This window comes from Pseudochaenichthys georgianus, chromosome 22, assembly GCF_902827115.2.
Source record: "Pseudochaenichthys georgianus chromosome 22, fPseGeo1.2, whole genome shotgun sequence".
NCBI classification, from domain to species: domain Eukaryota; kingdom Metazoa; phylum Chordata; class Actinopteri; order Perciformes; family Channichthyidae; genus Pseudochaenichthys; species Pseudochaenichthys georgianus.
The window spans coordinates 30,671,985-30,685,236 of record NC_047524.1 but is presented as its reverse complement, the minus strand read 5'-3'; the positions used below and the strand labels follow the sequence as shown (position 1 = coordinate 30,685,236).

Genomic DNA, 13,252 nt, shown 5'->3' with positions numbered 1-13,252 from the left:
ATTTTGTTATACACACATTCCTTCACATTTACATTTTAATTTGCATTAAAGTATTTCGTGTGGCCTTCCAACATCTTTTTAAATATGTTTGTTTGTTTGTAGCCTTTATTTAACCAGGTGAAAGCCCCTTGAGATCAAAAGATCTCTTTTTCAAGGGTGACATGTAGGACATTAATTAATATAACTACGGTTGCAGTTGAAGAGTTTGTAAATTAACATGAACCGAAGCTGTTGCCTGGCAACTCAATCGCACAACGTCACGTCCGTTAATTCCACATCCACACCAGATCTACACGCATGGATTAACATCGATTTACTACATTAATGTAGCCTTTGTTTCTGCTAAAAGAGGTGTCGACCAGCTGGGGCAACAAGAAAATTGGCGTAATCGAGTGTGACTATTAAAAAATAAATCATCATTATATTAATATTGACAATAACAACCGTCGGGGTAGCATTTGCTTGGCATTTCCGGTTATTTCTCCAATGGTTAACATGGGTTAACAATACCCTGTAACTGTCACATTTGAAGGGATGAAATCGTGACATCTTCACGTCTCCCAGCATGTTCACGTCTTGCCGTGATATCGGGTTGGACCTGAGATATGGGCCCAGCAGATCCGTTTGAGCAGGAACTATTGGATTATACCTTTTCTTTGTTTGACTGCGCTCATCGATGGATAGGAGCGGTCAGGGTTCAACAGTGAGATGCTGCTCTGGCAGAAGCATTCAACCTTACAATGAAGAATCAAGATTTGGTTAAATTCTTACCTGCCTGGCTTTTGGATTACCTCACGGTTTGTTTTCCCGATCCTGATAGACCCAGGTCTCCCAATTCCCTTTTTGATACCACACGCATCGGTCTGGTCCGTCTGGCGTCAGCCCCTGCTTCTCACCCAGTGTTTGCTACAGTCCAGGAGCCATTAGCTGGTACTCGTCTGGCTTTTGGAGGTCCACGGAGCCTCCAAACGGCTCCTAAAAGAAGGAGTCGCAAGGCCAGGTCAGCAGCACGAGCCCAAAGTGCCATGGTTCCAGCCCCAGTTCTGGCCCCAGCAGCCATGGTTCCAGCCCCAGTTCTGGCCCCAGCAGCCATGGTTCCGGCCCCAGTTCCGGCCTCGGCAGCCATGGTTCCGGCTTCAATTCCGGCTCCAAAACCGGCCCACACAGCCATGATCCAGCCTTCAGCTCCGGACCTTACAGCCATGTTTCCGGCTCCAGAACTGGATCTTACAGCCATGGTTCCGGCTCAAGTACCGGCCCCAGCAGTCATGGTCCCGACTCCGGCTCCTCGTCACCTGTTGACTCATCGGCCGATGCCAGCTCCCCGTGTCCTCTCGGCATACTGGCCGACTCCAGCACCTCGTCTCCTGCTGGCTCTCCAGCCGACGCCAGCTCCCCGTGTCCTGTCGGTGTACCGGCCGACTCCAGCACCTCGTCTCTTGTTGGCTCTCCAGCCAACGCCAGCTCCCCGTGTCCTGTCGGTGTACCGACCGACACAAGTTCCCTCTCATGTCCCCGCTCAAGTCCCCTCTCAAGTTCCTACCCGAGTCCCCTCTCAAGTTCCTACCCGAGTCCCCTCTCAAGTTCCTACCCGAGTCCCCTCTCAAGTTCCTACCCGAGTCCCCTCTCAAGTTTCCTCTCAAATCCCCTCTCGAGGCCCCTCTCAAGTTCCCTCTCGAGTCTCCTCTCGAGTCTCCTCTCGAGTCTCCTCTCGAGTTCCCTCTCGAGTTTCCTCTCGGGTCCCCTCTCGAGTTCCCTCTCGAGTCCCCTCTCGAGTCTCTTCTCTCGAGTTCCCTCTCGAGTCTCCTCTCGAGTTCCCTCTCGAGTTTCCTCTCGGGTCCTCTCTCGAGTTCCCTCTCGATTCTCCTCTCCAGTTCCTTCTCGAGTCCCCTCTTGAGTCTCCTCTCGAGTTCCCTCTCAAGCCCTCTCTCGAGTCCCCTCTCGAGTTCCCTATCGAGTCCCCTCTCAAGTCACCTCTCAAGTTCCCTCTCAAGTCACCTCTCGAGACTCCGTTCAAGTTCCCTCTCGAGATTCCTTTCAAGTCACCTCTCAAGTCAACTCTCAAGTTTCCTCTCGAGTTCCCTCTCAAGCCCTCTCTTGAGTTCCCACTCAAGTCCCTACTCATGTGCCGTTGGAGGTCCTGCAGACTACTCTTCTGCCGGGGGTCCTGCCAACCCCATGTCCTGAGCCGTTGGAGGTCCCGCAGACTGCTCTACTGCCGGGGGTCCTGCCAACCCTATGTCCTGTACCATTGGAGGTTCCGCTGGGGGTCCTGCCAACCCTTTGTCCTGAGCCGTTGGAGGTCCCGCAGACTGCTCTTCTGCCGGGGGTCCTGCCAACCCTATGTCCTATCCCGTTGGGGGTCCCGCCGACTACTCTCCTGCCAGGGGTCCTGCAACCCTATGTCCTGTCCCGTTGGGGGTCCCGCCGACTACTCTTCTGCCGGGGGTCCTGCCAACCCCATGTCCTGTGCCGTTGGAGGTCCCGCAGACTGCTCTTCTGCCGGGGGTCCTGCCAACCCTATGTCCTGTACCATTGGAGGTTCAGCTGGGGGTCCTGCCAACCCTTTGTCCTGTGCCGTTGGAGGTTCCGTTGGGGGTCCTGCCAGCTCCATGTCCTGTGCCGTTGGGGGTCCCGCCGACTACTCTTCTGCCGGGGGTCCTGCCAACCCTATGTCCTGTCCCGTTGGGGGTCCCGCCGACTACTCTTCTGCCGGGGGTCCTGCCAACCCTATGTCCTTTGCCGTTGGAGGTTCCGCTGGGTGTCCTGCCAGCTCCATCTCCAGTCCCGTTGGAGGTCCCGCCGACTACTCTCCTGCCGGGGGTCCTGCCAATCCTATGTCCTGTTCTTCTGGAGGTCCCGCCGACGACTCTTCTGCCGGGGGTCCTACCAATCCCATGTCTTGTTCCGTTTGAGTTCCCACCGTCACCTGTCCCGCCGGGGGTCCTGCCAACTCCTGGTCCTCTTCCGTGGGGGATCCTGCCAAAGCCTGTCCCACCTGCTCTGGTTCCTGTCCGGCCGACACCGGGTCCTGCCCGGCCTCCGGAGCTGTCCCGTCAGCGCTTTCCTGTCCGGCCTCCAGAGCTGTCTGGTCTTCGCCCTCGAGCCCGGCCCCCTTTCTCGGCCCCCTTTCTCGGCCCCCTTTCTCGGCCCCCTTTCTCGGCTTCTGCCTTGCTCCCGGGCCGTCCGCCCGAGTCCCCCTTCTCGGCTTCTGCCTTGCCCCCGGGCCGTCCGCCCGAGATCCCTTCCTGGTCCTCTGCTGTGCCCCTGGGCGGTCAGCTCAGTCCCGTCCTCCTGACCCCCTCCACCCACCCTGATGGCTCCCTGTCGTTAGTTTCCCTGGTGTGTCTAATTTACCCGATTGTGTTCACCTGGTGTCCCTGTGTTTTCTCCTCCCTCCTCACTTGTGTCTTGTTTGTATGATTAGTCTTGTGTGTATTTAAGTTCTGGTTTTTCTGTCTGTCTTTGTCGGTTCGTCTTGTGTTATGACCTGGTCTTCGGTGAGTGTTCTGTTCTGTCTTTGTTTCTAGTATAGCCTTGAAATAAAGGAGATATTTTTGACACTTTAATCTGCATTTGGGTCCTGCTTCCTGCACACACCGTAACACATGTGAAGCAGGAGTGAATTCCGCTGTTAATGCAACAATGATATCAAAAGGATAGTCATAGTGAAAAATAATGATATGGGTCCCATTTATGTTTAATGTTCCATGACATTTTAAAATATATGTCTGGTTGTGTTCTAGCCATTTTCCGATCTCACGCTACTGCTTCTCCAACTTTCTTGCTGTGAACTGTTGTGGCTCCGTAAATCCCGTCCTAGCCTCCAATTTACGTAGTTCGCTGTTCTCGTGCCGACTGAGCAAATAGTTTCATGGAACCAGTTTTTGGAGCTTAGAGCCAGGGCCACTGCAGTTGAAACCGGAAAACTTTATTCGTAAACAGGCACTGGTCCTGCTTTAGAAGGGGTATCAGTATTGTTACACTGTAGTTGTGCTACTTTCACTTAACTTAAATGTCCGCCACTGATTATTAGGCAGCTGTCACAGATATTGTGCACTTCAATTGCACCCATGGACGGATGGAATGAATGAAAAGAATACTGATCAAATATAGCTTTGACGAGAAACCACAGAAAGCGCCCCAATGTGACAGAACAAAAGGTTAGGTAGTGATACACAATTGTCATTCGTCTCAAATGTCCTGGTTTACGCTGTACAGTCAAAATGACAATGACTATAATACCTTCAGTTGACTAGAGATATGTATATTACTGAACATGTTGACGCTGTGCACGTCAGCTCTAGAGTTGCAGTGGACGTATTACGAGCTGTGTGTTTTGGTCTGTGTAACCATACCCTGTCTGCATAGCCTTCAGGCCACTGTGAGCTCACTCCTTCCACTGACGTGTGTGTGTGTGTGTGTGTGTGTGTGTGTGTGTGTGTGTGTGTGTGTGTGTGTGTGTGTGTGTGTGTGTGTGTGTGTGTGTGTGTGTGTGTGTGTGTGTGTGTGTGTGTGTGTGTGTGTGTGTGTGTGTGTGTGTGTGTATCTATCGAAATATTAATATCAAGAATTTATCACATAATGTTTCTTTCTGAATGAATGAAGCTAACTATAAATAATATAGAGATTATAAGACACTGGGCTATTTGAAAGACAACAAAAAAGTTACATGTTGTTTTTATTTTGGAGGTAATGTGTAATTAATTAGTTAAAACAAAATGTATTTCTAAATATATAAAATAATAAACAAAAATAAATGATGAAATATACATAAGGCGCCCTGACCCTGAAGTCTTCACTCTAAGGTCTGAAGATCAACACATCTCACGATTTGAGACACACAGATCACAAGTCATCATATGTGGACGAGCAATGGCACAGCATGACATGCTCTTTTTTTGGACAAAACATGATTTAATGCTCGACATCATGAGAATGGATTATGTGGCATTATCAGATGATATGCTACTGTTGAATATACATTAGTTGTAAAGTAGATCAAAAGGTTCAAGGTTAGGGTAAGAAGGCTTTTATGCTGGGTGTACGGCCTTTAGCAAAATGGTATCATGAGAATATAAGGGTATAGCAAATCAGAAAGCTAATAAAACAAATCTATTGTAAAATATTGTCTGTCATATTTGTGTGTAGAAAGATATTGAAAAATAGTGCAATGTATTTGTTGTCATATGAAAGAGTGAAATAGTCTCTGTGGCATCACCCATTGCTTATTGGCCTATGGTTATAATAATAATAATAATAATAATAATAATACATGGGATTTTTATAGCGCTTTTCCAAATGCTCAAAGACGCTTTATACTATGTCATGGTTTTGAAGCCTTGATGTTGCTTTGGCCATTGCCATCTTGACATGAAGTCATGTGACCATCGTGTACTTCCAATACATAATAAATATACAGTATGTGGTTATCACTGGGACTAATACTACTAATACACCACTGTACTGTATATATTGTATTACAATATATTGCAATTTAAAAGTTTATATAATTTGTTTGTATCTATTTTTATTTGATCTTAAATTGGACAGGTAACATCTTATGTGTAATAGAAATATATGTATTAAATTGTATCAAGTTAATGCACATTCTTATTTGACTTCCTATGTCTATTGTATACACATTTGAACTATATTTTGTATAGCATTTCATTCACCTGATTTCCCCTAGGATAAATAGAGTAATCTAAACTTCATTCTGATTACATTGAAATGACTGACATAAGTATGTTCCATATAAAGGCACCTTTCATAAACCGAGAAGGAGAGTGTTTTGGTCATTGGAATAGCACTTATAGATGTAATGAAATCTCAAGAGTTGATTCAAGGTGAAGTCATACAGAGCCTAAGAACGATTCTGAAGTGTACCACATGAGGGCAGTGCTTTACAAGGACAACAGCTGCAGCAATGCATACACACCATCGATGTATAATAAGAACATACACACACTCATATGTACACTTTTGCACTTTGGAAACGTTTACTTTTCAGTCGACTATATATATATTGTATTGATATTACTAGCAACTTTTAGCAGAAGCACAGGATGTGATGCAGTAGGCCTACTGTGTTTCTAATATACACAGGGTATCTGAAATGAGAACAAACTACCAGTGAGGTTATGTGACATGTATTTGTAGACAAATAGTATCATATATAATAATACAACACTGCCAAAAGGGCCATTTTGAATAACGATTACTTTACACGTGATACTTTTAGCTGGTAATACTTCGATATGCAGCCTTTACAAAGGTTTTGTTTGTTGAAAGCAAATTTAGAACTCGTGCCATTTTTGAGTTTCTATCCTCGTGGTTGAATGCACTAAGTCCCAGTAGTAGTAGCAGTAGCAGTAGCAGTAAGTCCCTTTGGATAAAAGACTCAGCTAAATTACATGTAATGTAAAAGTAATGTACTTGTACAACAATCCATTCAGAACCCTGACCTTTGATGCAATATGTTAAGACCATAGTATTTCGACTTTTGCAAAGAATTTGAGCAATTATTTTGCTATATAACATTGCCTCATAGCAGCCATGTCTGCAGTGTGCTTTTGTGTGACACACACAGAGTCTTTAACGAGTCTTTAAGTAAGTCTTTATCTGTAACGGCCCGTCCACGACAGCGTCGTTACTGTTTGCATGTGAAGGGACATCCCAATGGGACAATGGAATGCTTTATTTTGACCCCTTTCATTTTGTTCATGTACAACGTCCATATTCTGTCAGCTTGTATGTCAGACAGGCTTGTACAAGGCAGGGCTATGTACTACTCTGTGCCCATTTCTCATCGAAAAGCGTGATAACACAATTTAACTTACTTTAATCCACAACATTAATTCTTGAAATTTAGAATCAGAAAACTTTCTTCATCCCACGGGAAATTCAGTAAAACTATGATAAAGGGTGAGAAATAATTCACATTAGATAAAACCACTTATCTGCACTATCTACAGTCACTAATGTTCAGCAGTTACATTTAGCAGTTACAATGCGCATGCGCAGGCTGCCTGCCTGCCTGGCATTGCCATAGAAACCAGGGCAGACATCAACATGGTAAGTGTTTGTGTTTTCTGTTCATTCTTCGTCGCTTTTTCGGATAATATTGCACAATTGTACGACTCCAAGTATGACAACCTACCCGAAGATGCAATTATTCATGTCTCAAAGCTCAATCTTACGTGCAGCGTTGTTGTCGCTGTTAGCTAATATGGGCTTTAATTAGCTAGGCCTACTTAGCTAACCTTATTGTCAGTTAACCTGACGTTAAAGAACTAGTTAACATCAACTCTGCGCTAAACGTGAGTGTATGTATGTGTCTAATATGCCATTATTCCTAGTTCTAAATGTAATATTCGGAGGACTAACGTTAGGACGTAAGTGTCTACTCATTCAGCATGCCTTTAAAACCCACAAATGAAAATAAGAATAAAAACAGAGTGTATTAAAAGCCTAACTTAGTTCAGTGTAGAGCTGTTCTAATTCTTATACTTTATACTATTATTTGTTCTTGTCATAATAATACACAGGTATTATATCCCATCTTTCTTAAACCAATGTTCACGCTGATAAAATGATTTCCTTCTGACCATTTAGTCGTAAGGGTTGGATTAGTTTTTAGGCAATGTGGTTATTGTTCGGTGTAATACATAAACCCTCTCCAATTCAAGAAGTGTTAGTAACATATTTTGTAAGTATTCTAAGTTTAGCATTCTAAAGCTTTGGATAGCTTATGAGTGTGTCCCGATTCACATATCTCCATTCTGTGTCATGATGGTACTTGTATTGTTACCTGTTTGTGAATAAATGAACATATATGAATGTAGCCTCTGCCTGTCTAACTGGATGGCGTGTTATTTCAGCAGGCCAAAGCAACGACCGTGAGAGAAGCCCTGGCTAAGTGGGTGAGTTACACGCACACTGCTGACACGCACAGAACGAATACCATGAATGAAATACTGTGTAACAGAATCACTGAACTGTGTGTGTGTGTGTGTGTGTGTGTGTGTGTGTGTGTGTGTGTGTGTGTGTGTGTGTGTGTGTGTGTGTGTGTGTGTGTGTGTGTGTGTGTGTGTGTGTGTGTGTGTGTGTGTGTGTGGTGTGTGTGTGTGTGTGTGTGTGTGTGTGTGTGTGTGTGTGTGTGTGTGTGTGTGTGTGTGTGTGTGTGTGTGTGCGCGTGTGCGTGTGCGTAGGAGGAGAAGTCAGGGGAGAAAGCGGGTGAGACTAAAGCCGTCAGACTGTATGGTCAGGTTCCTCCCATAGAGAAGATGGACCCCTCCCTCTCTATGCTCACCAACTGCGAGTGAGTACTGTCACCATGCAATCTCAACACATTTCACAGGTTGAAATATTAAGCAGTGCTGGAATGTAATAAATCATATTTACTCAAGTACTGCATTGAGTACAAGTGTACTTGTTCTTTACCAGAGTATTGTCATGTTATGCTTCTATATCGATAAACATATATGCATCAATAATCATAATCCAATAATTTACTACTTTTCTGAAATGAATCAAGTTCACATAACAAGTGCTTTGTCTTTTGGTGCTTAAGTTTATTTTGATGAGTAATGTGTAATATTACTTAAGTAAGATTAGTATTTTTACAATGTAAATGTACCTTTTACTGAAATGTACTTTTACTGAAGTTAAGATAAGTTCTAAGTACTTCCTCAATCGCTAATGTTGAATATTTTCTATAGTAAGGTCAAATTATGCCTTTAAGAAAGATCTGTTCCATTTCATTTCCGGCATGCGCAAGAAGACTGTCGGTCTGGATCGATTGCTAATACTGCCTAATATGTGTGTGTTAGTTTATTACTGTATGCTTAAGGACCGTGCGTGGTTTTGATGATTCACATTTTTTTTTGAAACAAATATCTTTGTGACTGTTTTATAGCGACTGACTGCTGACTCCTCATCAAGACCTTAAACTCACCTCTTTAAGTTAGCTTCTTCCTTAAATGCGACCCGCTCATTCCCCTGCTTTCCGAGGCAGTCACAGAATTGTCATTGGTAGATTAGTGAAGAGAAAGTAAAACAGCAGCTCATGCAGTGAAAGTGTTTAGTCACCGATGATGTAATCCCCATTCAAACACCTGATATGTAATTGGACTGTATCCTCTGCAGGAAGCTCTCTCTGTCCACAAACTGCATTGAGAAAATAACCAATCTCAACGGCCTGAGTGAGTACTGACCGCACAACACATATAACCACACACACACTCGGAGGTGGACGTCTGGTGCACTAATGACATTTGTGTTGTATCTTCCAGAACACTTGAAGATATTGTCATTAGGAAGAAACAATATAAAGGCCCTTACTGGGCTGGTAAGTTACATGTGAAAAAGAAAGTTGTATTATTTCCATGTTTTCCTCTCTTCTTGTTGTCTGCTTTTTTACATTTATTTTATTACTTACTTACTTAAATGTGCAATGTGTAGTTCCAGGCCACACTGAAGAAATAGGGGGCAGCATTTCACCTCTAATACTGGCTCCATACAATATATTTTATAGACGTCAGTTATTAACGAAAAGTCCTAATACTAACGAACACCAGGGCTAAAATATGCTTCATTCCACCAAAGTGCTGCAGCTCTGCGAGCCGGTCATAACTATCTGTCGCTAACATTTCAAATTCAGATGCTGCCATAGCTTTCACATTGCACCTTTAAACCAGCTTCAGTACACTACTTACACATGCTAAACACAACATCTACATGTATGTCCTTTTGCATCAATTGTGTGTGTGTCTGTGCGCGTGTGTGTGTGTGTCTCTGTGTGCGTGTGTGTCTGTGCGTGTGTGTGTCTGTGTGTCTGTCTCTGTGCGTGTGTGTGTGTCTGTGGTCTCTGTGTGTGTGTGTGTGTGTGTGTGTGTGTGTGTGTGTGTGTGTGTGTGTGTGTGTGTGTGTGTGTGTGTCTGTGTGTGTGTGTGTGTGTGTGTGTGTGTGTGTGTCTGTGTCTGTGTGTGTGTGTGTGTGTCTGTCTCTGTGTGTGTGTGTGTGTGTGTGTGTGTGTGTGTGTGTGTGTGTGTGTGTGTGTGTCTGTGTGTGTCTGTGTGTGTCTGTCTGTCTGTCTGTGTGTGTGTGTGTGTGTCTGTCTGTCTGTCTGTCTGTCTGTCTGTCTGTCTGTCTGTGTGTGTGTGTGTGTGTGTGTGTGTGTGTCTGTCTCTGTGTGTGTGTGTGTGTGTGTGTGTGTGTGTGTGTCTGTCTCTGTGTGTGTGTGTGTGTGTGTGTGTGTGTGTGTCTGTGTGTGTCTGTGTGTGTCTGTCTGTCTGTCTGTCTGTGTGTGTGTGTGTGTATGGGGGTGGGGGCGTGTGTGGGTGTGTGTGTGTGTCTGTCTGTCTGTCTGTCTGTCTGTCTGTCTGTCTGTCTGTCTGTCTGTCTGTGTGTGTGTGTGTGTATGGGGGTGTGGGGGTGTGTGTGTGTGTCTGTCTGTCTGTCTGTCTGTCTGTCTGTCTGTCTGTCTGTCTGTGTGTGTGTGTGTGTGTGTGTGTGTATGGGTGTGTGTGTGTGTGTGTGTGTGTGTGTGTGTGTGTGCAGGAGTCCGTCGGGGAGACATTAGAGGAGCTGTGGATCTCCTATAACTTGATAGAGAAACTGAAGGGTGTCCAGTCCCTGAAGAACCTCAAAGTCCTCTACATGTCCAACAACCTGGTCAAAGAATGGGGTGAGCTACATTCATAATGTACACGTGATGAAATGGTGGCTTTATGGAACATTTATGAAGTGACCTGTTTCAGGTTTGTGTTTTATTGAAGAGGGTCATAAATAGGGTTAGAAGTATTTTGTAATCAACTTAAGTTGCGTTTGCTGAAAGCACTGTACCCCTTTATATGTTGCGGGAGGACTTCCTGTATAGGAAGTCACCGTGTCCCCTGCTGTTAAAGCCTAATCAAGGCCAGTAAAGGTTTCTAACTTTGAACAATGGTCTCATATTTCTGACCCAATCATTTCATAAAGCTCAGTCCCTTGTGCTACACACAAAGTACAATACAGAACAGAGCTTTAAGAGCATTTGCATTCTTGAATGTGTTGTTGGAATTTGCAACAAGATAAATTGAAATAATCAGAAAACAATGTCAATGTCTTGCTTGGACGAAATATGGCTAGCATCTTATACATCAGAACACTTCAACTTAAGAAACACACTTTCAATCAACTTTGACGTGTGAGCACCAAGCCACGCCGTGTCCGCCTTCTCTCGTCTCGTTACAGCATGATCCAGAATACCACGATGAAGTCACAAAGTACAGCAGACTGTCTTTTTCCTGTGACATCAGCCAGGAGCATTCTGGGTAGTGGAACAGCCTTACAGGTCCTAGCTTGGCTAGCTTAGCTCTCTTCCTCTCCTGCTGCATGGTAGCTAGGTCGCAGGTGTAGCTCTCTGGCAGGATGGCTGGAAGATGCTTTGGGCGATGATCGTCTCAAAGTCTGCTGCACTTATCCAATCACTGCGCTTCTTTCTGACATATTGATACTTGTCTTAGGCCATACATGCTCTAGTTAAAAATAGAAGAAAAGAGATGAATAATACAAACATAAATGTAGCGTTCACTAACCACTGCATCTACATGGGCTTCCATATCTGCAGGTATCATTTAGTATATGATGTATGTTCTGTGTTGTAGGAGAGTTTGTGAGGCTAGCTGACCTGCCCTGCCTGGTAGACCTGGTGTTTGTGGGAAATCCTCTGGAGGACAAGCACTCATCTGAAGGGACCTGGATGGACGAAGCCTCCAAGAGACTTCCTAATCTGAAGAAACTAGATGGTAAGACTGCTTCTGCGTCAACACAGTGGTGCAGGTTTCAGCCCTCACCCTGGAGTGAATGAATTAGCATTCTAGCTAGCTCATTTCATTTCTCATTTTGTTCAGGGACCCCAGTCATCAAACCGGAAGTGGACGAAGGAGATGGAGAAAGCTGAGAAGCGTAACCATCTGCCAAACTAGAATCACCTTTCCAAAGAGTCTTCCCTTTTTAAAGTGTTGTATGGTTGTCATAGTGCTTTCCTTTATACAACATGACTTTTACAACAGCACACCAATACAAGCACACACGTACATTTTAGAACTATAAAACAATTATTAAATGGTTAATACCTGCAGGCCTTGCGACCATAAAAAAGCTTTTAATGAGACCTTATTAAAAGATTCAAAAGTGTTGTTGTCATATGCACAATAGCTACAGCGCAGTTGTTGGCAATACAAGTCCTTCTGAAGGCTCCTCCAGCAATGCAACATTCAATATACTTTAGAAATAAGAATAAAAAGAAGACATTAAATAGTGCAAGTGACTCATACAAAAGTAGAATTGGAGAGAGGCTTAATACACAGAAGCCTTCCACCGCACCATTTTAAACTGAAAATTGAAACAGAACTAATGTGGCCAAAAAAACTTTTTAAACTTACAATGTTAGTTTTTTTATTGTCCTTGATTTTGTATGCATCTCTATGTACCTCTAGCAAGACCTAAAGCACAATGTAGCGCACACACGCACGCACGCACGCACGCACGCACGCACACACACTTACATTTACGTCAAATTGGACATTTCATACTGTTTTTGCTATCAGAATTCTCGAATATGCCGAAAACGAACTTCTCAGACGGTTATCAGCAGGAGCATTACATTAGGAGGTCAAGTTTGTATTTACTATTCTCATTGGACTTGAAGGGACCATACTGTATACATCTACACCTCCCTAGCTGTTCAGAGTGAAACCTTGGATGACCTAAACACGTCCATAGATCAGTTTGGCCCTGTGTTTGAGGTCATGTATTGTCTGTCAAGAGTTTTTGAAACTACTCTATTGTCAGGCTTATTTTGGATCAATACATTCTACATTGTTCCTGTTCCTTGTGATACCAAGGTTAATGCATGTAGCATGTCTTCATTATTTACATTACACATTATCTGTGTACAGTTATTTTCATGTTTTTAATTATTCAGGTAGGTTTGTACATACAATTGTAAGATGTTTTTTTATGATTTAGATTTTTGAAATAAATACTGTTGAAGTAAATCAGTTGTGCCTTGATAATATATGATAATATAGATTCAGTTCTAAACGGTTCTAAAGCAAGACACTTTATTTATTGTTGTCATAACATTTATTTCCAGATGTGAAGTGCTTTTTTAGATTTGACTTCTAGTACAAGCAGAGGGAAAACCAATTTAGACTGTCAAATTATAAATGTTTTTTTTTGTAGGCATTAATATACATACATT

At 43.8% G+C, this 13,252-nt stretch overlaps 1 protein-coding gene across 1 annotated transcript; it reads left to right on the top strand.

The window, feature by feature from the left end:
* Positions 1–7,021: 7,021 nt before the first annotated feature.
* Positions 7,022–12,018, top strand: dnal1 (dynein, axonemal, light chain 1). The gene is made up of 8 exons (XM_034111828.2): positions 7,022–7,077; positions 7,884–7,925; positions 8,214–8,323; positions 9,151–9,206; positions 9,297–9,352; positions 10,564–10,690; positions 11,652–11,792; positions 11,898–12,018. The coding sequence occupies exons 1-8, from the start codon at positions 7,075–7,077 to the stop codon at positions 11,945–11,947; spliced, it is 585 nt and encodes a 194-aa protein (XP_033967719.1). The 5' UTR covers positions 7,022–7,074; the 3' UTR covers positions 11,948–12,018.
* The last annotated feature ends 1,234 nt before the right edge of the window (positions 12,019–13,252 follow it).

What these genes read in the sequence shown, in the direction of transcription:
- dnal1 (XM_034111828.2), top strand. An exon ending in TCTATGCTCACCAACTGCGA is followed by an intron (nt 8,324 to 9,150) that starts GTGAGTACTGTC and finishes TATCCTCTGCAG; the next exon opens with GAAGCTCTCTCTGTCCACAA. An exon ending in TAAAGGCCCTTACTGGGCTG is followed by an intron (nt 9,353 to 10,563) that starts GTAAGTTACATG and finishes GTGTGTGTGCAG; the next exon opens with GAGTCCGTCGGGGAGACATT.